General features: G+C 45.5%; 1 protein-coding gene across 2 annotated transcripts in view; it reads right to left on the reverse strand.

Moving 5' to 3' along the window:
* G (adaptor-related protein complex 3, delta 1 subunit-like garnet) overlaps window positions 1-26155 on the reverse strand; it is an 83411-nt gene that overhangs the window by 6207 nt on the left and 51049 nt on the right. For both annotated transcript variants that reach the window (XM_077693648.1, XM_077693647.1), the window contains exons 19-31: window positions 25015-25081; window positions 24768-24836; window positions 23448-23532; window positions 22940-23056; window positions 20371-20566; window positions 16634-16757; window positions 12665-12835; window positions 10779-10904; window positions 9790-9999; window positions 6737-6784; window positions 3388-3525; window positions 1502-1642; window positions 701-786 (exon numbers count right to left, since the gene is read on the reverse strand). In XM_077693648.1, coding sequence (XP_077549774.1) covers window positions 701-786; window positions 1502-1642; window positions 3388-3525; window positions 6737-6784; window positions 9790-9999; window positions 10779-10904; window positions 12665-12835; window positions 16634-16757; window positions 20371-20566; window positions 22940-23056; window positions 23448-23532; window positions 24768-24836; window positions 25015-25081 — 1578 coding nt within the window. The remainder of the gene's footprint in view (window positions 1-700; window positions 787-1501; window positions 1643-3387; window positions 3526-6736; window positions 6785-9789; window positions 10000-10778; window positions 10905-12664; window positions 12836-16633; window positions 16758-20370; window positions 20567-22939; window positions 23057-23447; window positions 23533-24767; window positions 24837-25014; window positions 25082-26155) is intronic.

Raw genomic sequence — 26155 nt, forward strand, 5'->3', positions numbered from 1 at the left:
GCCATGACCCAACCGGATAGTGTATCCACGATTTTGAGCGGTGGTTCTCTAACGTAGGTGCGCAGTTAAATCTTTACACGCAAGGGGAATTGACGGGAAAGTGCACGATAAGGCATGTCCACCCATAAGAGGAGAAATTTCTTCTAACAAGGCCATAAACCTTTTTTATCTTTATTCGCCGAATGCAAAAATAGGCATCTCTCTGAGCGCCTTCTCCCTTCGCACCACCCTCTTGGCTATACGCATTCACTCACCCAACAAGCCACTCTCACTTCCTTTTACGAATAATTTCTTTTACGAATTCATCTAGCTGATTGTTTAGCCCGCTGGTGGAGTGTAAACAACAATCAGTTAGATGAATTCGTAAAAGAAATTCAGTCGCTGTTCGTTCCATTCACGTGATCAGCATGCTTAGCTTCAGCATAGGTCTGTTTCCCCACCCCCCCCCCGGTCCTTCATTTATGGATTTATGGGTGGTTCTTTTCACTTCTCAGTTATTCCAAAGATCATTGCTGCAGCCTCACCATTCTCAACTAGAGCCGCCCAGTAGGGACACACCTTGCAGCATCTTGAGGCTCCTGCGCTTTGGATGCCCTAAGAAGGCCCTTTATGTACCCTGATTGGCAAAGGCCTCAATTTAAGAACCACCGGTTTGGACGACAGATCGCAGATTTGGACAGGGAGCGCAAGCCTTCCCTACCTTTTGGACATCGTTCCCATCAAGTACGAAGACACGGGCAGGTGCAGCTTGAAGTCGAGCTTCTCGTGCGTCGAGCCTGTATCAGTCTGGAAGAGAACGAGCGTTTTAGACAGCCTATACTCGAGTCGATGCCATGCACAACCGCAGCTGGCCCACATGCCCAATTTCATAAAGCTACTACCTTGCTCAAGCAATAAGAATTAGTTCCAGTTGCTGTTAAAGACGAGCAACTAAGTTTTCAGCATGCAAGATGTTATCAGCGAGAACGGACCAATTCAAAGCATTCTGATAACAAAAGTAACCAAGAATGAGAAAAATGCCTTCTTTCTTTTTTGTTCCATTCTGTTTCAATGCCAAAAATGTTTTAGGAGGTTAACAAATGTCAGCTGCAGCATTGAACGGTTTTCAGGCTGCGTAGGTTATCTAAGGCTGCTTATTTATACTACCCTTTGCTGTAGTATAAATCCATGGTGTGCAGAATTACGTGGCACAGTCTTAACTGAATCGTTGCCCACGACACCTAGTACCCAAAGCGCGACACAAACAGGCTTTTAAGCTACCTTTTCCGTTACCTCCACATGATCCGAGGTCGGTTACCTTCCTTTGAAAGCTTCTTTTGTCTTCGAAGAAAAAAATTTGCGAGGAACCTCAGCTGTGAATCAACGTTCTCCAGTTGTACAGCTCACAGAACTTACTCAAAAATCCTTTAGTGCTTGAGCAACTGATAACACTTACACGCCCAGAGAGCAAGTTCCCCCGAGTGGCACTTGCAAGAGAAGCAAGCAGAGAAGAGCCACTTGCCATGAGCATGTAGGTGAGGGTGCCCCTTAACCGCTGCGGCATGCTGATGCTCTCCACAGAGAAGGCAAACTGGCCCTCGTTGGCCGTTCCCGTCGGGAGCTGGAAGGGCACCTTGATGCCGTCGTGGGGACTGGCACCCACCTGCGCACATAGATGCAAGCACTCAGGGGATTGGGGGAAAGAAGCCAATAAAGACAATACTAATTCCTTTCCTCTCTTTCCACACTGCCTTCACAAATAGTCTTTTAGTGCACATATATAGTGGAAATTAAAGAACACCGCTTGAAGAACGACTACTTACCTGAAAGCGACTCAGGAAAGGCTCATCTCCGATTTGGCATAAGCAAGCAACTTCACTGTGGCACTGTGACTTGCTTTGCACATTAAGTAACACCCTCGTAACAGAACAAGTTTTCCAAACTATGAAGTTAAACGATGCTGCATTACTTCCAGTCAGTGTTGTTACGGCTCGCTGCAGCTTCCAAATTGCTTAAGGTATCACATTTTCGCACGTATAACCCGCCCCTGCATATAATCCGCACCCCCCCTTTCAGCCCGCCGGAAGAAAAAAAAAAAAAAATCCTCGCGTATTTTCTGCACATTTGATACAGGAAAGGCTGCACCAAAGCCACTGCTCAAGCAACACATCACATACTATGTAGACAGCAAAAGTGTATATTTAGAAAGTAGAACACACTGACTGAAAGGCTCAAGTCACAATTCACTAACAAAATTCAGTTGTTAGAGTGCGCTTGTCCTTGTTTTTTCTTCTTTGTCCTTGTATGCATTGCGCAATTGCTGCCATGGAAGGCTCCTGCATAGGAGCTTCACGGCACAATGTGCATTGCCATGAAGCTGCACTAAAGGAAAAACCCTGCGTATTATCCGCACCCTTACTTTGCCACTGAAATTTTCGCATTTTTGGTGCGGGTTATACGCACGAAAATACAGTATGTAACGGCATTCTCACTGTTTTTCTTTTCTAACAGCCGTAGAAGGTGCACAGCGGTCGCAAGATCAATCCTCCCTACTGGCCCCTTTTTTTTAGTTTCACAACAACAGCCTGTGTAAGACAGCGAATCATGCTTGCAGCTTTGGGCAACTTGAACCGGAAACCAAGCGCTTGTTCACATTAGGATCTGCTGACCAGACAGCCGCCAACCATGCCCTTCGGTCACCCCGTATTCAGCCAGATTGGCAGACATCATGGGACTAATTGATGCAAAAAGGTGTTGAGCCAGAGAGCAGCCATTGTGGATGGCAGGATAAACGGCAAGACAGTAGAATGATTGTCTAGCCGTTTCCATACTTTGGTCAGCTCGTACACGGTGGAATCAGCAATTTCCAACAAGGTTCAGTAGCTCCAGAAACTTTTGTTTCTATGAAAAGAAGGAGACTTTACAGGTTGTGACGCGGGTGCCTTGGCATGAAAATGAACACATGTATTTCTGGAAACAAACAAACAAACAAAAAAGATGGGTTTACAGGAACCTGACTGATGTCCTTATTTTCAGCTCCCTCCTTCAAAAAATCGTAATAAATCCTAACAAACTGTTTCAGTTCAGTAGAGCATGCATTTTACAGTAAAGTTCGCCTATTCTTGTTATGCTTGCATATCATTTTTCAATGTTTAAGAGCTGATATTCTTTAGAAGCACAAAAAAAGAACAATAAAAGTTGTCATGCGTAACAGGTAACAGCTTTTGATTGAAGTCACCATCGCTAGCCTCGATAGACTGAACACTGTGTCAACGTGCAACCTCTATGACTTGCGAGTGCGAATATGATTTAAAAATGAGCGCATTCAACCAAATTCATCCATTTCGTCGACGCTCGGGAGAGACAGTGGCTTTCCCGGACGAGTTAAAAGGCAGAAGTGCAGCTCACCCCCCGCAGCATCTTGGTGTTGAGCGTGTCCAAGATGTTCAGCTCCATCTCCTTCAGCTGGAAGGGGCTCTGGTTGGTGAAGATGACCGACACCAGTACCTGGTTCCGCACCATGGGCAGGGTGCGCACCTCGTACATCTGCACACGCAAGAGAGGGATTAAAGGGACACTGAAGTCAAAACGCAAACTGCTCTAGATTGATACAGTAGCTCACCAAGAATACAAATATACCACTCTTACATGTAGCATTTACTAAAATAAGTTAGAAAATAGAGAAAACGTAAAGACCGGTGCTGCCGTCACTGGCTATACCACCAACTTGCACCGGAGGCACTTAAATCGTCTGGCTGCGTAGAGTCTTTCCTGGCTGCCACTAGATGGTGCCACTCACCCATACTTGAAGCAGCGGTACCGCTTCTCGAGAAAGCGTGACCTATGCATGAGCGGTTGGTTCGACACCAAAATTCACGGGGTCTCAAAAGGACACCTTTTTGTACGACGAAGTGTCAAAGTGTCACGGGTCCCATGAGGAAACATTTTGCTTAGTGGTCCAGAGCCGCAAAGGATATCGAAATTCGGAAAAGCACGACTGATTTGACCGAAACTGAACAAACCGCTCGGCATGTGGTAGCGTTTTATTAAGCGCAGTGCACTTTAGGGGCTCGCCTCGTCGTAACTCGCTTGCTGGAGCCAAGTAGAGCCACACGGCGTTCCATCGTAGTGGCTGTTGTCGCGGTGTAACCCAGAGGCTTTGAAAGCCAAGCGGTTTATATGGGCATAAGCGTTCAAAAACTCGTGGACCGCTGGCGCTTGTTATACATCTCCCCGTAGTTTAGCGCAAAGACAACTGGCGGTACATTTGAGGGAAAATATACGTAATTAACTGGCAGTGCCCGCATTCATTTAGTTAGGAACGCTCGCTGGGTTGGTTTTAATGATAGTAAGCGAAAAAAAAGTGGCAGTGCAACGCCGGCACGTGCGGGAGGAAAAACAAGCACGAAAAGAACAGAACTCCCGCTGTTTCAGGCAGGGGGCGTGCGTGCACCATAGAGGCGGGAAATTTGAATTTCATTGGATGGCAGCAGTGAGCGGATAACGGCGATACAGCCCATTAGGGGGATCACTGCTTTGCACTTCCGACAGCTTTTACATTGAGTGGAACGGCATTAATTTTTGGTTGCTTCTATACCGCCATACATCATTGCTGCCTTGCTTGCTTCCGGTTTATCGTGACACAAGTCACTGTTTCCGTCATGACTGATCAGCGTTTGATTAGCAATTTTTTAGCAATTAAGGCATCTTTCAGCACCGAATCACCACTAAAATGGCTATGGGAAGGTCGGATTTTCATTTGAAGCCAACTTGCTGGTTGCCTTCAATGTCCCTTTAATGTTCAGGACACATTTTGCAGGTCAGGCTACCTTGAAGAATGCTCAGTGGAATCCAGACGTGGCCAGCTCAAATGTATTGACCACGCAGCATAGAACTTGTGTGTGTGTGCGTGTGCATGCGTGTGTGTGTGAACGTAAGCCTACAGTAAACAATAGCAAACGTCTCGGCAAAACCAAACAAAACTATCGCACAGTCATCACAACATGTTGATCTATACGCGACATCAAGCTACTATGAAAGTTTGCTTTTCTGAGGAACAGATTTACCGTGGAGGATTAAGCACAGCTGAACCTCGTTATAAAAGACATGGATGTAAGAGACAATCGGGTATAAGAGACGCTATTCACCCACATGGTTGGCAGCCCTATCCTTTCCCTTACCTTGACCTCTTTTATAACAGACATCGGATGTAGAAGGTAGTTGGTTATAAAGGACAAGTTGTCCTTGAATTTCGGTCAGCAATATCGCTTGTAACTGACATTATAACTTTAGATGCGGTGCCCCCAGTCGCTAACTGCAGTTGCTTCCATTGTGGAAACACAGGGGGACGACAGATGCCCGCAGTTGCCATTTATTATAACTTCAGCAAACACACAGTGGTTCAGTCTGCTATGAAACGACGACGAGAAGCCGTGCCAATGGAAATGCAATGTACAGACGGGGTTAAAGCTTACTGCCATGCGTACAAACACGACCACACATGCGGGCTTCTGTGCAAGTTAAGAATACCGCGAGTGCGCAGTGGGCTCTCCCAATTGCGTATCTCCCAGTCAAGAAGCATTGCAGATGTTGAGTTCTGCAAGCATGATGAATAGCCAGAGCACACAGTGGAAGAAGCTGTGCGCTCTGGCTTGTGAACTCGACATCTGCGATTCATCTTCCGCAAACAGTGAAAGAAGAGAAAGCATTTACATTCTGTAGTAAAAACAGTCTGAATACAGTTGTGAAGCAAACAAAGATTCAGAACTACTTCATAAAGTCTGGGGGCCAAACATAAATTAGAATGAATCTTTCGCGACATGCTGTAGCGTTCTTTTGAGCTTATTTTAGTTGTACGGTGCCCACATTGAACTAGGGGATGATCAGTTAGTGAAAACATGGTTCCCTGCTTATAAGAGACCTCTCGTATAACAGACAGAAACTGCTCCCCAGTACGTGTCTCTTATAAAGGGCTTCAACTGTACTACTCTCCAGTGGCTTGCAAGGCTTGAAATTTTGTTCAGCCACCGCCACATAGCAGCTTTAATTGGAAGATAAGATTTCCTGGTACGTCTGCTCTCTTTTCAGAAGCAAAGGTAGTGCGAAACAGTGGTGCGAACTCTGAAGCCAGTGAAATTTACAAGCTCTCTACCCATGTTTAGGGTTTAGTGCACTCGTTTCCTGCATTTAACCATTCCGCAGACTAACTGAAGAAGCAGGATCGCATTAGTTCAAGCAATGGTTTTTATGTAAGGTTCGGTGGACCTCTTGGGTCCTGTAAACACATTTTAGGAGTCCACAATGCTTACATTGCCACAGCTTGCGTAATCATGTGTTTGCGTTGCAGCTACAAAAGTTGACCCCGCCTGTCTAGCCTGTCACTTTGTTATCTCAAGATAATAACAAAGCTCAAATACGTATACATACGATATTTGCAGCTATCTTGTCACCTCTGGCGGAAGCACATGCTGGTGTACAGTGACCCCCCACCAACAGCATCAGCCATCATGCTTTGAAGCAGATGCTAGCAGTTGGACATTAACCGCTTGTTTGCTTTAAAAAAAAAAAAAAAAAAAAAAAAAAAACACTGATATTGTTTGTATGCACTGAGGGCCACGAAGCATCAGCGCTTTTCCCACTATTTACACCACCCGTCTAGCAGAGAAGTCATCAAAGCTTCTTGGAAAGCCAAAAAAGGTGAGACCTGGACAATTTCTAGAATGGGCCTCATGATGCAAAGCCCTCCAACAGTACCTACCAATTTGATGTTCTTGTCATCAGCGAGCAGCTTGTAGTTTGACGCAGGCTGAAAAGAAACAAAAATAGGCACTCAGTGAAGTCAATTGAACAGCACCCCCATTTCACAGGACACAGAGATCCTCATGCTAAGTTTAGCAAATGGCTGTTAAGAGTTTCACCAGCCCCTCACAACAAACCAGTTGGTATTTGTTCACTACGTAGCAGCACGAATATTTAGGCAAGGACAAGACAGGACATGTGGAACAAAGAAGGAACAAAGCAGGACACAGGTCCTCTATTGCTCTTTTTCCCTGCCATGTCCATTCTCTGCCCCGTTCAATTTTCATGCTATTACGCAATGACCGGTGAGACCAAAGCATTGACATTGTGCATTACAAACACACACCGTGTTTGTGCAAAGACATTGTTCTACTACTGTTCTAACGAAAATGATAGCACAAGGTGTCATATAGATTGACCTCATGCCTCAAAAAACCAGCAAAGTGAAATTCTGATTGATTGTAGGGTTCAACGCACCGACGCAACGCAGGCGATGAGGCGCGCCGTAGCGGAGGGCTCCAGATTAATTTTGACCACCTGGGGATCTTTAACGTGCGCCAAAATCTCAAACACATGGGCGTTTTTGCTTTTCGCCTCCATCAGAAAAGCGGCCGCGGCGGCCGGGAATCGAGCCCGCGTCCTTCGGCTCAGTGGCCCAACACCATAGCCACTGAGCCACCGCGGCGGGTAAAATCAAATCAAAATCAAATTCTGAAGATGCACTCAATCAAGCAAACAAACGTAGCTGACAGCTATAGTGAACTAGAATGATCTAGTGGCGCGAACGGCGAGGAAGGGGTGTGCTCTTCTGTGTAGAAAACACCAGGTGGCGCTGCTGCGCTCTCTTCGAAAGGCGCCGCCGCGGCAGTCGCTGTACTTCAGGCGATCTGCAGTTGTTATGGCTGTCGTTGTTCCAATGTTGGGTAGTAATTAACCTTTACAAAAAAAAGATACTTGCGTCTGGCATCCCCGTACTTTGCTAGGAACGTTTTGTTGCAAATCTGCCCGTTTGAGCGGTAGGGAAACGGCTATAAATCGTGTCATCTGCTACCTGCGCAGATGATCGATACGAGCGTACGCGTTCGATGTGCTGCCGGCGGACAACTGGTGTATGTTTAATTCTTTACGAATGGATTTACTTTTTTTGTATTTACTGTAATAAAGTCCCGGCATGAACCTACTCGTGAATTTGCCTCTATTCACGCGTCCAGTAGCACCCGGCTGATTTTTTCAGCAGCGAAGTTTGAAATGAACAAATTACCTTTAGAGGAAGCTTTCCCCAGGCACTTAGGGCTGAATGCGGCGTTAGCACGTGCAATACATCACTAAACGCCGTAGCCGTCATGGCCCCTTTGCAGGCGGAACTGCTGTCAGCTTCTTGCAGCACACTGTTTGCAACAGCTGGGGAATCTATTTCACCGCTTCCGCATAACACACTACGAAAAAATGCTTGCGCCGACACTTTGTCGTCATGTGGATAGAAGAGCACGGATTTCTCGTGAAAAACTTCTAGCTTTTCTTCTCTTCGTATCGATGTGGTAGCGAAAAGAACGTTTTGATCGCCGGCAAAATTTAGCCGGCACCAGAGCTTTGAATTAAGGAAGCTTGACTTCTTGAAGATGGCTAATTGTGAAAGCATCCCATTCCACAGAACTTGCGCCTTCATTTGATGAGCCCTGCGGAGAGAGAGAAGCCTCGTGGTGTGGCTGGCGCACCTCATCTTTTTCGGCTCTTCAGCTTTGTCGCTTCTTGCTGACTGCCGAAACTGGAACTCTTTTTTTTTTTTTGCCCGCCTTTTTCTTTGCGGCTTCCGCCTGCATGCTCCGTACAGAATTCGACGCACAGTAGGCAGGATGGTAGGTACAGCACCTGGAGCCAGTGACAGCTTCCCGCGTGCAAGCCGCACTTCACAGCTGTTTATTACGTGGATTTAATCCCGCAATATATATGCACTCGGGCCCAAAGTGGCGCTCACCGACGGCTAAAGATATGGTCAAGAGTTTTTCCAGTCTTCCCCAATTTTGTTCCCACTTTTTGCGCAGTTCATCGTCCATTGGAGCGGCGAACAAAGACGCCTTGGGAGCACCTGGGTAACCATTGGAATGACAACCCGGAGCAAAGGAATAGGTGTCCGTCCTTCGTTTTGACATCGCGGCTACCCGGCGCCTGTCCAACCTCTATTCGACAGCACTCGCAATAACTATTTTTCTGACGATTAGATACCCCTTGCTTCTGTAGGGGAACATCACGGAAACGTAAAACACGCAAAAATGAAAGGCCGGCCTCAACCATAAACAGACGGAGAGTCTGCCCGACCGAGCGCCGCCAACGCATCGCACATCCCCTCGTGTCGTCTGCGCCGCTAGCAGACGACACAGCGCTACTTTGTTTGTAGCCGTTGCCCGATGGCTCAAACGGGTCTGATAAGCAACAAAACGTTCCTAGAAAGGTACAGGGACAACAAAAGTGAGCATCTTTCTTCCATAAAGGTATAATTACTGTACCACACTAAAAAACGGCAGCGGCAATAGCTGGCGAGCGCCCCAAGCAACGGCCCGTTCAACCGCGGTACCGTTTTCGGAGAAGGCGCAGTGGCGCCCCTGGCGGCGGTAGACGCGCTTTGCTTCAGCCGAACGCAGCAGAGCGCTCCCGTTCGCGCCACTGGATCAAGACATTCTAGTTCACTGTACTGACAGCCAATCGAATGATGCAGTTTTTGGTTGGCAAGAAGCATTTCTGCTCCACAGCAGTTCATCCTAAATTTTGTGCAATGAAATAAGGAATAGCATCGAACAAATCAGAGCTGTCCTGCCAAGCGGTCAATGGGATTCAATGAGTGAATCCTTTGTTCTTGGCTAAGAAGGCAGGCACTAGAACCAAAGCAAACAAAACATGCTCCTCAGTAAAAAAAAAAAATGCCATCTCTACCGTTTAGAATATGGGCATCTGCCAAAAGTGAACTTTTGTGGATGAACCTTTCAAGGTTGAGTCTGGGACGCTTCCTTCACTTACCGGTGGCATGCAGGGTGTCATGGGTGTCTGGGCGGCGCTGAACCCTGGCTCCTTGGACGGTGTCGTGATCCCCGGCGTCTCCTCGTACTCGCGCTTGTCCTTGGGCGTGTCCTGCTGCAGCAGCATCGTCCCCTTCGAGGACGACTTCTGCTTCTTCTTCTTGGACCCTTTACTCGTATCACCTTCATGGTGCTTCTTGCGCCCACTCCTCTGTAAGTACAAAACACAACAAAGGAAGAGCGTTAAAATATTCGGGTTGTGAAACAAACATTTCAAATTGCAATGCGAGACAAATTTTCAGTCAGTTGCTCAATTCTACCTTTTGAAATTGTCACCTGAATGTCTCAGACGGCCCACAAAACCCTGATACTAAAACATCAACAACAACAACAACAACAACAAAAACTGCCAACCCAGAAAAAAAAAAATTACCGTTAAGTTTCGAGAGAACGCTTTCCCCTGAAACATCCCCACCCCCTCTAGAGGTTAAATATTCCATTTACTAAAAGACCCCAAAGATCACCCACCCCCTAAAATTGATAGTTTTAGCGTCAATGAGTGAACAAAATAAATGCAAATCATCCATTCATGTCTTGATGCGGCCACTTATTTGTCCTTTCGGCACTTGACCCGGAAGTTCGCCCATCTCGTATTTTTGCCTTGGTATCTCTGTACTTTGGGTGAGTGTTCTTTCAGAACTTTACGGTAAGTGTGGTACGGCAAGTACGGTTCGGCATGCAAGGTGCCAGCAATGTACTTTGTCCCACTCCCACTTCCTCGCGATTTTATTTTGGCTAGACCACTCAAGACATTTCCAATTCCTCCCATTCAATTTGTTGTTTCATGGCTGGAAATGTCGCAACAATTTCTACAGCACAATTTCTTTTTCTTTCGGCATTCCAGTTTATATTCCGGATTTATACAGACTCGGATTTTTTCGACATTAGCACTCGCAACACAAACTGACTCCGTTGGATGATAACGCTCACCTCGCTCTTTGATACTGGAGCAGGCTCCTCCCCGTTCGTTTCGGCAGTGGTGTTCACCGCCGTGTCCACTGCATCAACAGGCTTCTCTTGAGCTTCTGTAGGCGCTAGCCAGAAGTCCAGGTCATCCTACATGACACCAGAAATGGGTCAACAGTGGCGAAGCGATGTAGTTCTTTAAGCTGAATCATAAATCGTCCGTTGGAGGTGAGTAAAGTGGACTGCACAGACTAGAAGGAACGTTTCGGTGACATTAAAATGATTTTCATAAGTTTCCTACAACTTTGTGTCTGGCTGTGGCATTAAAATTATTGACGGCTTTTTATGCTTTTCTTTTTTTTTTTTTTCGAGGAACAGTAGCAGGTGACGAAGACGCCAGGGCGAATCGGCTTGCAGTTGGGTAACTGCGTAGTAGCCCCAAATATGAACTTTGCAACGCAAAAACGAAACCAAAACTGCCGGAAACCCGCTGAAAATGCCGGGTACACTTGTTGGACATGCGGGGGACCTTCAGAAATAAGCTTTGGCAGAATAAGGCTCGCAACAAAGCTCACTAGTGATTAGCTGGTGTCATCTTCGGGTGATTATCACCTCTCAAGGGTGTCAGATTACAAAGCTGACAGCGTTATTTGATATTTGACTTGCTGGGAGCCTTCTGATCAAGAAAATGTGATGGTAATGCAGCGTAAGTACGAGCGGCATGCTTTTTTGTCAAGTGCAGCAGCCACGCCCCTTGCGCAATTATACGCGCACCTAGGCTCACAAAAAACTCCCCCAGAAATCTAAACGTTGCCATAGCCGGAAAATTCAAATTAATTCTAAAGCGCAGTGCCGAGACTAAACACCAAGGCGCCTAGATGCACAAGGAACGACTACAGCGTGTCAAAATTGGCGAACAAAGTATCGATCACCCGTGACAGATTTTAATAGGCGTGGCAACGAACAAATTAACTGCAAGGGGGCTACAATCACAGGTCACAGCTGCATTTACCATATGACATGAGCTGACAAATATGACTGGTTGTAGGATGTCTCGTTCCTTAGTATACTGTATTGACTTGCATCTAACGCGCACCTTTTTTCCGGAAAAACAGGTCCCAAAATCACATGCACGTTACAATCGAGTATGACACAAAACTGTGGCACCGTATCACCACCGATGTTTCGAGATGGCTGCTCGACTACTGAACACGATACCAGCGCTTCATACTTGGCGCATGTTTGCCTTTGTTGTCTGCATAGTCCTTTTTTTTTTTTTCTGCATTCATCTGTTCTTTCCGCCATGGAATTCCCCACTGCGAAGACATGGCGGGTTCACCACAATGCTGCGTTTAATTGAGAAGAAAGCAATCTTGTGCTCGGAATGCGATGGAAATTGGGCTGCGTCACATGCGTTCAGTGTTCCGGACACTTGCGTGCGGGACTGGCGCAAACAGAAGGAGAAAATTTTTGCAAGCAAGGCGACACGGAAAGGTTTCAGCAGACCAAAGAGGGGGCGATATCCCCAAATAGAAGACCCGCTGGTGGAGTACATGCAGCAGCAGCGAGCGGCTCGGAGACCTGTAATGACAAAGCTGCCCCAGCCCGTTGTCGTGGTGACTGTCTTCCCGGCAATAACCGCATATTTCATTTCGTGCCACCTTTGCTTGTTCCAAGTGAGAAAAAGTTGCATTTTTGTATTCAATAATGAAAGTCTAGTGCACGTTACAATCGAGGACATAGCGTTTTATTTTTTTCGGACCGTGAAAAACAGGTGAGTGTTACAATCAAGGGCGCGTTATGTTCGAGTAAGTATGGTAGTTACTGTATAGCCTTAAAAGCAGCTAGTATTCTGCAGAGATGTAAGTCACTTTGGTCCTTTTTTTTCTTTCCTTTCGGAAGCAACCTACCTTGACCCCCGCCGGTGCCTTGTCCCCCTTGCCAGCCTCCAATTCCTCGACGTGCCCGACTTCGTGAGATTCTTCGCTGTGGTTTGCTTCAACAGGCTGAGAACGCTTCTTGTGCTCCCTCGATTTGTGGTGGTGGTCTTTCTTCTTTTTTCGATGCTTCTTTTCAGAGTCCTTGATTCAAGAAAAAAAGAAGAAAAGTTGGCCACTACCCGTTTCACCAGTGACATACAGAATTTGCAATTAAGGGGGGACACTGGTCTTAGGACCAAAAATTTGCCAAAAAATCAATTTTCTGTGTTAATTTTATTTGCAGTCTACAGGCCCCAAAGAATGTACCTCCAAAATATTATAGCTGTACCATAAGTATTTACAAAGCTGTCTCCATTTGAAGTTGGCTAAGTGGCCATTTTCCCCTGCATTTCCAAACTCACTGCCTTTTTTTCCCAAAATCGATTTTTTCCCAATGAGGTCAACTGTCAGGAACAATACCTCGCAATGTATTGGCCAGATTTGTATAATTTTTACCGATTTTAAAGCTTAAGAACTGAACAGTGAAATAAAACCCAAAATTTTTACAATTTACTTTTGTAATACAATTTTTTACCCATTTCGTTTTACGAAAACATTGATAATTGATGACTTAACATTTAATAAATCTACAGCAATTGCAGAAACAACAATAAAAGTACTGCTGTGGTATAGTTGCACTCCCTGGGCAGGTACATTCTCTGGGACTTGTAGGCTGCATATAAAATTAATACAGAAAAAAGTGATTTCTTGGCAAATTTTCGGACCTCAAGACCAGTGAGACAAATTTGCCACAATGACTTGATTTTCGTAACCTGCAGTGCAGCTTTCTTAAAAACTGCAGTCAGAGAGAGGGGGAGAGAGGAGAGGAATAAACTGCAGTAGAACTCGTCTTGTCCTCCTCTTCTTGTGTTTTGTCTGTCCAGCTTCAAACATGAATGAGAGAGAGAGGAAGACTATTTCCGGTCAGATTAAGACCTATTCATATTCTCCCGCAAGAAGAAGCCGGTCAGCGAGTCAGTCTTTAAAAACAGCTAAATTCGAATGAAAACCACTCCAGCCCTACCTTGCACAATTATCCCTGCATTGCAAGATGGTGCTGTACTGTTTTGGCTCTTTTTTTCGTTAGACTGCGAAACTTTATAAATTAAGCACATTCAAGTATTTTTCTAAACTGATAGATTCGCATCGTGTAATGCACAAAGCAGCACTCCATCTACAATTTCTTTCAAGTGTTTTAAAATTGTGCTTTTGGCAGATTACAAAAAAAAAAAAAAAAGTTGACAATCACTAATGCACTGCTGCCTAACAAGGGTCTTTACAATATGGAATGTCAGCGCTATTCCTCTAACCTAAATTTTGGTGTGGAATCACACATGCGAATTTCTAGACTTTCTTTTATATTTCAGAAATTTGGTGGAAATATGGAGAATGTCAGTTAGCAACCAGTACAATACAGTACTCGTTCCACGCTCATCAAAGCTGGAAACTTAAAAAATTGTTCCCCCAACAAGTATCATGAGTGGCGTAAAATTTTTTACCGGTCTGGGTAAATTCAGGTGTTTAGGGGGCACACGAGTCTTTGGGACCAAAAAATTGCCCCCCAAATTATTTTTCTAGGTATCACTTTTTTTACTTTTTTCTTGGTTTGCACAGTTTTTCCTCCAAAAATTCAGTACATGGAACAGTACCAGGTCCTTATAAAAGCTATAGAGGCCCGATTTCAACAAAGAAATACCAATTTTCCCATAATTCCCCACTTTTTCACCACGAGTGGTATTGCAGTGATAGGAAATTCTCGAGAGGTACATCCCAGCATGTAGTGCAGCTAGATAATTTCTTTTGCACTGTGAAGCTGAATGTTTAAACCACCCGATGGGGGAAGCAGACTTTGCATTTTGTATTTCAGTAGTTGTTTGATTAGCGTTATTTTTAATCGGTTAGCAGTAGTAGTTCAAACCTAGAAGTTAGAACTCATGTAAACTTGAATGTGATTGCAAAACAAAAAACTGCTTCCCACATTTCATCCTCCACAACTTCTGGTATCTACTCATGCCTTGCTGGTAACCTTTTGTTGAATAGTCTTTTCCTATTGTTCTCAAGAACAATCAAGGAAAATTTTTAATTAACTCGGAAACTTGTTACCTCACATCAAAAATAATTAGATCCGCGAAATCAGCTAAAAAACTGAAAAGCCCATGAAGGTTCGTCAAAATTGGTTGGAAGGCAAAATAATGTTCTAAAACCAGTGTGCCCACTTAGAATGCGGCTGGACAAAGCACGATATCATTTATATTGCAATCTTTTGGCGGGCCCGCTGACAGACCGACGCAGCTGGGGCATTGTTTTAAGGTCGCGAAAAAGAAAATAAAAAAAGACGGAGCCAGCCATTTGATGCAGTGCGCGCTCCCTGCTCTCCCCCAACTTCGACACGCAAAAGAAAAAAATACGCGTGTTCCCCACAACTGCCCTTGCTTGACAATCCTCAGATAGCGACCACCCCTTCTCTGCGTGGTAAGTTGGTTCTGTATTCGAACGTTGTGCAGATAAGCAACTGCCCGCTCCTTTTTTTAACATCTGGAGGTAGCAAGCCGTGACTCTGGAGGTTTCCAATACCTGTGTGTTGTGCTGATAAGCAAGCAGCTGCCTTGGGCATTGTGAATGCAAAGTGGGGTGAAGAACAAAAAATCCCATGTGCGTTATCAGGCTGTCCCGCTGGCATCCGTTCAAAGACTAAGAAACGCAGCTGTGCTCCCTCACAGCACAATCACAAAGGAAGTTAAAGCCGTGCTTGCGGTTTGTGAGGCCTCGCAGCAGCGGCTGATGCGAGAAAAAAAAAAAAAAGATAAAATAAAGACCGTGCCCGAGTTAAAGGGGCACATGGGTCTTTGATTAAAAACTATTTATAGGGAGGAATGCAGTTTTCATTCTGTTTTAGATATAAAATTTGTTTTTCTGTAAGATGGCTACATTCACATTTATTTGGATTTTTATATCTGATTTTTTTGACAGCCTTTGTAAAAAAACTGCAGGAGGGATGCAGCCGAACAAGCTAACAGTGAACTGTGCACAAATCAAGGAGTGCAACAAGACTAACAGTATCATTCTATCTAGTCTGCAGCAAAAGTTACGATCGTTTGAAGTTTGGGCCTGGAAGGCAAAACCAGTTTTTCAGGTTCCCACCTTCCAAGCCCATACTTCAAACAGTCGCAACTTCTGCTACAGACCAGACAGAATGATCATGTTCAGCTGCATCCCTCCAGTAGTTTTTTTTACAAAGGCTGCCAAAAACTAAAATATAAAAATCCAGATACGTTTAAATGTATTCGTTTTGCAGAAAAACAAATTTTATATCTACAATCAGAATGGAAAACTACATGTGCCCCTCCCCCCCAATTTTTTCATCATAACTGTAAAAATAGTTTTTTCGTTTAAGACAAGCGGGCCCCTTAAGGATGCATGTTAAGGACATATTACAGAAATTAAGAAGAAATGGGTGTGGGCAGGCCATGTAATGCGAAGGCTATATAACCGTTGGTCAGTAAGGGTAACAGAGTGGATCCCTAGAGACAGCAAGCGTGGCAGGGGGCGGCAGAAGGTTAGGTGGGCAGATGAGGTCAAGAAGTTTGCAGGGATAAATTGGTCGCAGTTAGCGCAGGACCGGGTTAATTGGAGATCTATGGGAGAGGTCTTGGCCCTGCAGTGGGCATAGACAGGCTGGTGATGACGGTGATGGTGATGATGAAACAAAGAATGAGTGAAAGGTAAGCAGAAATAAGGTTGGATGCGCGCATGTTTCGTTTATAGTGCGGTGCCGATTTCAGTGCGGTTTTTCGCGGCTCACGCAACATATGCTGTAAGTGGTCTACACTGTATATGCGCCCGCAAATAAGAAATCCTTGCACTGCCTCCAGCGTTCTTCTGAACAGAATCGCCACATACCCGACGCTTTCGAGATGGCTTCTCTTCCGCTTCCTCCGCGAGCTTCCCGCTACTCGGCACTGGTGACACTCGTTCTTGTTGGTACGGCGGTGGTGCCGGCAACCTCTCCTCTTCGTGTAAAGGCCTGAACCACGCCAAGGCAAAACATCACTCCCATTGTCATCGAACACACAAAGCAACAAGCTCGCATGTTGGACATGCAATTACAGTCAGAGTAAACGGCCGACATGTAGCAGTGTGGCGAACTTAAAAGCGGGTTCAGCACTGACAGTAGTATAGCTGTGTTTAGAGGGGCCACGCAGACAAAATACAAGTTTGTTTTATTCGAAAGATTTCGTGTTTTATAGTGCCCCCAGCGCCTGTCCGGCACCAAACGATGCCGTATTCACTGAGAAATTAACCAATTTAGGTTAAAATTTTGATTCTCCCGCCAAATCGTGTGTTTTTGTGACGTCTGCCTTTAAGTCGCAATGGCCAGTATTCAAACGTACTTCCAGTGTGCCATTAGGCTCTGAAGCCTTGCTTCCCTTCAGTCCTCCCAGATGCGCTACCATAGAGAGCTGTGGACCGTTGCCCGCCATTGCTTTGTTTTTTTGACCATGTTTGCACCCGGCTTGTTTTTGTTACGGTAGAAAGATCCTTGACAAACAGGGTAAGGCAAGACGCCACTTACGCCAATCGGCCAGTGACATGTACGACAACTTCAAAGCGGCGGACTGCTGTGCAGCTAAAACAAGCATAGTGCGCCCAATACTAACAGCAGTGAGCATCAGTACTACCATGCTTACGTGTATTTTCACAACTTTCGTTGTTTACCCCACCATTCTTACTGCAGTAAAATGAATATGCATTACATTTAAGCGCAAACAGCTTAAGCACAAACAGCTGGTTTGGCAAGCTTATAAGCCCTGCCTAATTTGCACGGCATATGACATCATAGGTTCTGTTGCGGGAAATGAGCTAGTGGGTTGCATGGCCAGTCCTTTTTTTTCTCAATTATACAACTTATTTGAGTGAAGTGTGCATTAAAAGTGGTGTCAGTATGATTCTAATGAGGCAATCTTCCGAATGAACCAAACTTTTGTATTGTCTGCATGGCCCCTTAATTAAGCTAGATGTATAGTGTGGGGGCATTCGTGAGATTCATTTTTCTTCTACCTCAAAGACTTAATTCAAGGGGTGCTACGTTTAGGGCAGGCATTTTACTTCCAGATGAGTAGTTTGAAGCCTTCTTGCAATAATTGCTCTCTCCTTGATTGGCTTACGGTTAAAAACCCACAAGTGCTAGTGCATGCAGCCCAAAATATCCAATCTGTACAAGGAACAGTTCAGAAGCCACATATCTCTTAACATTCGGAATAAGACATTGACAGGTAACCATATCACACACCAGCACGTCAAACTAGGCTTTCAGTAGGGTGAGGAAATGTCCGACTGGCATTCATTGTGAGCAGCAAATTTCAACACTGATATAGAGACTAAAAACTTTAAGCTGTGCACACACATGTACGGTGGATTTTTCTATAATTTTTTTCTACACATCGAGTGAACATGCAACCACACCAGCGACAACAATTTCCCACATTAGTTAGGTTGCTGCTGACAAAATGAAGAGACCATGCTTCACAAGCCACTAGACTGCACTGTAATAAAGCATAAAAATAGCCCTAACTCCCACTTCATCCGCCTGACTAACCCGGTGCTCTAGTTAGTCCCCGAATTTGGCACTGTCCCCCCTTTGCGCTAGGTCGACAACCCTTGTCAATTTATTTATTCAGGTAATGACTTAAGTTTATTTAGTTAAGTATTTAGTTAACTATTTGATTATTTGATAAAAACGGCCATGAACCTGATAGCCAAAACTAAAACCTCGTTAACACGAAGCTAACCTGTTCCCACCTTACGACACCCACACTGACGTGACGGGTTCCAATTAGGGTTGTGCGAATATGCGAATACAAATCGAATAGCACCTCTGCGAACAATTTGATTCGCGAATCAAATATCCACTATTCGATTTTTCGAGTAGTCAAGTGGAGTTTCCGAACGTTCCCTGGCTTTGCAAAAGCGAGAGACACATTGGTGCACGCTAACGCACTGCTGCTACACCGCCTGCTCGGCAAGTTTCATCCAAATTGTGCTTTCAACGAGCGCGCATTGCAGACACCGTAAATTTTATCCCGATGCACTGAGTAATCCGCGATTGCGTTGATCAGATCTTTCGCCCAAGCCATCACCTTCAACTCTAGCTGCCATTATTAATTCTGCGACCGGATTTTTACATGTTGGGGCAGCTTCCAGTAAAGACAGCCGCCGTTTTGACAGCACTTCCGTTAATTTAAAATCAAAAGCGGTTCTGGCTGTTTTTAATGCAGTTGGTGCATGGTTACTGCGTGTTTACTTGTTTTTTGGACCACAGTAGATAGTGCAGGCTAGCCCACGGCGACTGTAGTGTGAGCTTTCCTTCCGCAACATATTATTTCCGCTTCATGGTGCCCGTGCGCTTCCAAAGAAGTGCCTCATCGTGGTCCATGATTGTGGCTGCGCCGTGTTTTCGCGTCCCATTTTTCATGCCTGCAAAGTGCTCGCTTCTGAGTTACGAGGCGTTGTATAGTCATTGCCTATGATTGCAGTACAGCAACTCCAGTGAGTCGTTTTCTTTTTTTTTTTCTCCCCAAATGCGTATCATGCCCGCTCCGGATTCCTGTAGTACGCCCGATGCGAATTGAAAAGTATGTTCACGGGGTTGAAAAAGAACACCATGTCTCCATAACATGCCAAGTAGCTTCTGCTTTTGCGCAAAAACCTATGAAAAATCGAGGCCCGTAAAAATAAAAGTTGATATTCGATTCGATATTCATCTTCCTTTTCTGGATTCAACACAATATTCAATTTGAAAGTCACTATTTGGCGTTTACACACCCCCAGTTACAATCAACGACACTTGTCAATTAACACTCTGAGTCATCCAATTCCACACCGTACTTAACCATCATCCAATTACCGTACTTAACCGATTCTAACGCGCATTTTTTTCCCGGAAAAGTAGGCTGAAAAATCGCATGCGCGTTAGAATCAGATACGAAACCGGAAGGTCCGGAACTGTTGACACAGCAGAAATTTCGTCCATCGTCATCTCAAGATGGCGATGCCGCCAAAGCTTTTAGCAGGGGGGTAAAAGCGAGCTCCGCATATTATCTCTGGCTTTTAGCAACAATTTTTCAGATGCAGGAGGCATAGGCGTCTAGGCTTTTCTATCGGCGTTCACACAAATCATCAAATCGTTCCACTTGTGTGCTTGATAACAGCAATGGCAGCAGCGGCTCTCACGCATTCAAAAAGAGTGGCGTGCGCCTCTGGAGAAGTTTGCGGGATGGGCGTGCAAGGTGTGGGCCACGATCCCAAAAACCATGGTTGAACGTTCATTCAGAAATGTGGCATCACGAATGCGCTTGACAGCACCGAGGACGAGATGTTGTGGTCAGTGGAGAGCGACGAGGAGTGAGATGAGCGAGATTACTTCGGGAAATAAATCGCCCGTTTCTCTTGCATTCGTTTTTCTTGCTCACAAAGTTCCGTGCACATTACAATCGGAGGTGCAAGTTTTTTCGTTTTTTTTGCCAGGAAAATCGGGTGCGCGTTAGAACCGGGTAAGTACGGTAAACTCAGCGCTGGCAATAATGATAAGAGGTTAGCAGTCAATAAAAAGATTGCGGGGAGGATGATGGGGGGCTCACTGTTCAAGGTCGATGTCCAGGGCCCGGTGGGGGTCGTCAGCATTTCGGTCATCATCATCATCATCACTAAACCTGGCACCCTCGGGCATTTCACCCACTGAGGTGTTGACCACACCCAGTGGACCCGGCTGTTCTTCCTCTTCATCGGTCTCCGAGGGTGCAGCCAGGGCCGACGCCTTCTTTCTCCTCTCCTTCCCTGCACGGGGGATTGGCACAAACAAATGAATGAATAAGTAAACAAGTAAATGAATAAATAAAAATAGAAAACAAACAATAAATACCTAACTGAAGGAGCTCGAGGCTGAACTGCGTGTCTTCCCTTTATGAGGTGCTCAACAATTGCTGCACTTAACAAATTAAAACACCCCACAACAGGGCAACAGTGAATGCTCTGATGTAGCATTGTCTGGACTTGTTCTGTTGCCGGAGCAATATCTTGTGGCAGGAAAGGGCAAGGTCTATAGTTTATACCGCAAGCGCCGTGCAACACTGTGGAGGCTACACTGTTCTCAACAGTCCGCCCACTGAGGGCGTTTAACTCTTTCGCTACCTCGCCTATCAAAATCGATCAATTTGATCGATACTTTTGGGAGCGCCTTTTCATAGCATTCCAGGTGTTTCTCGAACAAGTAAAGCTGTTTGGAGTTAGATCAGAAAATGGCCTTTTAAAATCAGTTTTGTTTTCATTTTCGCAACGGAAACGTGATTTTTGACACGCTTTTGAATCACCTGGGTGTAGAAAAGGGGCGTGGTCATTGCGCGTCACTGCTACCAACGAAGAATGCGTGCAACTCGTAATTACTCTGCACCAGCGCTTGCTTTTTGCTATCAGGGCGTGAATGGGGAACTAGCAAACGATTTTCAATCGTCAGGTTCGCGCTCTGACAGTAATAATCCCAGAAATCGGCTGAAAACGTCAAGCAGTGCCTGGTTGCAAAGCTACTTTATGATTTTAGGCAGTTTTATTGCCTTTGCGCACGTTGTTCTAAGTTCTGTGGTAGTTATACTTACCCCAGGACCATTCGCAAACAGTTTACAACAGTTTCGGTTTCGTTTCTGCATCGCGAAATTCATATTTAGCGCTACTACGCAGTTACCCAAATTCAAGGCTACCTGCCATAGCGCCTGGAGCGTCCGCGACTGATCCTCGAACAAAGCACACCGCTCCTGATTTCCCCCACCTTAACCCGATTTCTGCGATAAGAACTTCAGATGCAAGTCAAAAGATCACACCCAGTCGCCAGATATCTGTTCCGCCGAGGACAGCGCTTCAAACCGGCCTTACACTGCCAGCTGTTTGCCTTCCAGTTTCGTTTTCATGCGAGGGTATATCCCGGTGTCTAATGTTGCTGCTTAGTTGAACTGTCTATTTGGACGGAGTCTCCGATAAGTTTTTGTACTGTTTCATTTGAAAAATGTTAGGTGGCGCTGCAATAGAGGAGGCTCGTTGTGCTGATCTTTTTCATCGCGCAACTGCTATTCGGCCAAAGATCGCAGGGCACGATTATAGCTCATCGTACCTCATTTTTGCGAGCAAGGCTACAATTGCGAGTAAGAAGAAGATAATAAAGCTCAGCTTTATGTTTTGAGAGATAACTGACCGTCAACGACAACAAGCATCAGCCACGGCGTTCCGTTTTCAACTTCATGCATGTTTTTTTCCGCATCGCGTGCTTGTCCCAAATATTGTGCTCGCTGTAAACGCAAAGTCAGCCATTGAAAGATGTTTTTATGTTATGTGGGGCAAATGGGTGTCTCTGATAATGACAAACCGTCAGATTTATTCCAGGAAACCACCTGAAATTGCACATTTTGAATTAGAGGTTGGGCTTCACCGCATGACACGAGCACCGTGCATGCTAACATTTTTTTTTTTATATCTGGAAACTGTTCCGCGCAAGTCGACATTTTTTTCTAGGGCGTGTTTTTGAAATGTTTTCCTACAAAATGTATATTCTATTTTTTTTCTACTACCGGTGGTTTGATATACACAACTCCTTTTTTATCATTTTTTTCGACAACTTGACAAAAATTTTGATTTTGATATTTTTTTTTACAACTATGATATATAAAAACCTTTTAAAAGCTGGCGTTATTGGAAAGGCCGTTAGATAATCTGCATTTTGTGTTCCTGCAATTAGTGCCTAACCAATTTTTTTGTAGGAAAAAAAATGTTTTCTTGGACCCCTAAAATTGGTCAATTTTCCGGCGGTAGCGAAAGAGTTAAATCACCGCAAAGGAAGCGACAAAAGGCGCTGGGGCCTTGCGGTTCTACCTGTCACAAGGGGAGAAGGGAATGTCCTTTCAATACCCCATTCACGGTGAGTTAGGAGTGCTCAGTGGGCGGACTGTTGACAACAATGTAGCCTCCCCAGTGTTGCACATAGCTTGTGGTATGATCTATAGTCTCGGTGCGAGGTCTAGTGTATTTGGTGTCGATGGCTCTTTGTGCGCTTCCCAAGGGCTTCTAGGTTGCCAGAGTCGTTAGGTGCCCAGTTCCACATTTTCTAAGAACGGAGCTGCCATTTTTCTTGGTGCTGCCATATGAAGAGAGAGCGAGGCCACCTGCCTTTCTTGAGCTTCCTCTTCTTTTTCTTCTTCTTGTCCGCGTCCCCTTCGTCCCCACCATCTGCAACTTCCCGCTCCTTGCGACTGGCGCTCAAGTACTTGTCCGATGAAATGAGGCCTGCAGCAGAAAGTGGGGAGGTTCTAGCGGTCATTCATCCCATCTTCAGCGACATTCCTAATTTTTTTTAAAAATCCAAACCTCTACTTCTATGCCCCCCCCCCCATTTGCCAAATCCACTTTCTTTTTCAGAAACACTTGGTTCAGGTAAACTATCAGTGAGCGAGTCCCACCAACAAGACACTGCTCCTTCATTCGTTGTATTTTTCTTTTCATAAACGAACTCGCTAACTACAGTATTACTGAGAAAATGTTAAAAAATCTGATATTCTGGCGAAATGAAGAAGCGAGAAGGCGACTGCGAAGAAATGCCGGCGAGCTTGCCACATCATTTGGCAGCCAGCTCTAACCCCAAAGTGTGTGCAAGTCTACAAATCCCAACAAAACTCACCCGGAATGTGGAGGGGTACGGAGAGGTCGATTTCAGTAACCGGAATGTCGTCCAGGGCAGCACCTTGCAAGTGACCGTTGGCCGACTGAAATAGAAAAGCACAGACCGTCAGCGACCGCCCCCCCAAAAAAAGAAAAAGAAAAAAAAAGACACGCACCAAAACAAGATCACCAATGCTCCAATGATGGAACTTCTCTGCATCATGAATCCAGTGGAGAAAAGCATAGTGGGAACTATGTTTTGACGATGTATACGGAATGTTACTTATATAAAACTTTACAACTACTGCACACGTGCAGGATATCTATGCTACAGGACTGCATGGCTCAGGTAATACGAGTTTCGTTATTTGGTGCTGTTTTGACAACAAATGATCTCTTGACTGCATTCCTGTTTGATGCCAAAGCTACAGTGTGATTTTCTTGATTGATTGATTGAATATTGGGTTTAACGCTCAGGCATGAGGCGCGCCATAGTGGAGGGCGCCGGATTAGTTTTGACTACTAGGGGATCTTTAACGTGCGCGAAAATCTCAAACACACGGCCAGTTTTGCTTCTTGCCTCCACCAGAGATGCGGCCGCCGCGGCCGGAAATTGAACCCGTGTCTTGGGCTCAGCAGCACAACGCCTTAGCCACTGAGTCACCGCGGCAGGTGCCATGTGATTTTCTATTGAAGAGTAAACTCTCTTTTGCTTGAAAACTTGTGCTGCAAGTTTTCTATTGAAACATTACACACGGAAACAGAGCTTTTACAACAGGCTTTTTGCAAACTGCAGTCAAGCTAAAACAGAGAGTCTCTTACTTAACTTCCTGCTCAATAATCTTTCTTGCCCCATGTGCACAGTTGTTGATAAAAAGGAAACAAGGATTTCAGGTGTTCATGGCCTCATACACACCAAAAGGGTTGTATTCACACTGTTAGCACCAACGTGTTGCCACTGAATGTGTTTCAATGATACTGCATAGAAGGCCTGTAGGTGATTTGATTGATTGTAGGGTTTAACGCGCCGACGCAACGCAGGCGATGAGGTGCGCCGTAGGGGAGGGCTCCGGATTAATTTTGACCACCTGGGGATCTTTAACGTGCACTGAAAGCTGAACACATGGGCGTTTTTGCTTTCCGCCTCCATCAGAAAAGCGGCCGCCGCGGCCGGGAATCGAACCCGCAACCTTGTGCTCAGCAGCACAACGCCTTAGCCACTGAGCCACCACGGCGGGTAAGGCCTGTAGGTGGTTATATAGTATTTACAGCTGTTTTTTCACACGCATGTTCTTCTTTAAAGGTGTCACAGCCAGACGGTCGTCAGTTGCGGACATACCCTGCTCTTGGGCATTGCCTTGAGATAGTGAGGGTTATTGGCCTGCTCTTGTCGGCGAGCCTCCCTCATCTGTGGGGAGAAAAACACAAGTAATCAGTTTTCCCACCGTTCTTTTTAGGCCTTTGAAAGGCCCATTAAACATCACGCAAAAAGTTTTGAACTTTCATTCGGTGAAATGGCTGCTAGAATTCAGCAGAGCGCATGTTTAAGCAGTGCAAATGCAGTTGCGAGCGTCTTGAAAACTCACATTTGCCAATTCCTCCTTCGATGGCTCGTATTTTTTCTCAGCAAAGTGTTGGGACATATTCGCATTCCTGAAATCAATAAACGAGCATTCGTCATTGCTTTCGTTTGTTCGTCACCAGCATCCACAAACCTTTCAAGGGGCATGAAGACAAAACATGGCTTCATTCAATTTGAAAGACCTAGCATTTGGCAACTCACTCGATTTCATTACATTCCCCAAAAGGCATTTTTCCAAAACCAAGAACGGACAAGAAACACCGACAAACTGCCAAATTTTGCGGTAGACAATGTCAGGGGTGACATAATACAGGAAATACAAAAAACAAAGTTATACCGTAGGTTAGCATTCAAGTGGTACAATCAAATGAACTAGACGCATCACTACAGTTGTTTCTTGACTTTGGTGGCTTTGGTTGGAGGCATGGAGCATATATAGCCTGTATTCAATAGGGAGGCACGCATGCAGGCAACCATGTGAGTGCGCCGTCACTGGTTATGTCGGGCTCCACGGGATGGCGGTACTTGTCCGTGCTAAGCCCGTGATTTGGGTTGCACATTCCAAGCTCTAGCCCGCCGAACGCAAAGTAATGCCTCGACTACAATGTGAGTGCTATTAATAACAACTCTGTTGACACCACCGTTGAGAATCGGGTTGAAACGGAGCAGACGACGCGCGCCGGTGTTATTTTTTTCTTCGGCGAGCGGCCGCAGTGGCACAAGCAGCGCCATGTCCGTGGCGCTTCGGCCATGTCCGTGGCCATTTCCAGTGTTGCCAAGCGAAAAAATTGACAGCTAAACTTTTCAATGAATACTGTAGAATCCTTTTGAGATCACAGCTGCATCGCCATCGACCGCCATCAACCTGCTGCAGCCAGCTAACCTAATCGACTTGATGGCCTCCGGCCAATCTCCCTTTGCTGCCACTGTCATCATCAGGGATCGCGCTTCACGAGCGCACGCATTGCTTCTTCGTCTTCCCTTCCCTTTGATGTTCCATTAAACATAGACCTCGATGGTCGTTCCTCTCCCCCCTTGACGGTCGAGTCTTGTCCTTGGGGGTCGACGGATCCCACAACTTGGTGCCGAAACGACCCGGGACTCGTGTCTGCCAGGCCGACACCGACAAGCAGAACCGATAGCCT

This window comes from Haemaphysalis longicornis, unplaced genomic scaffold, assembly GCF_048455015.1.
Source record: "Haemaphysalis longicornis isolate Haplotype H1 unplaced genomic scaffold, Haemaphysalis longicornis Haplotype H1 scaffold_12, whole genome shotgun sequence".
Lineage (NCBI taxonomy): Eukaryota > Metazoa > Arthropoda > Arachnida > Ixodida > Ixodidae > Haemaphysalis > Haemaphysalis longicornis.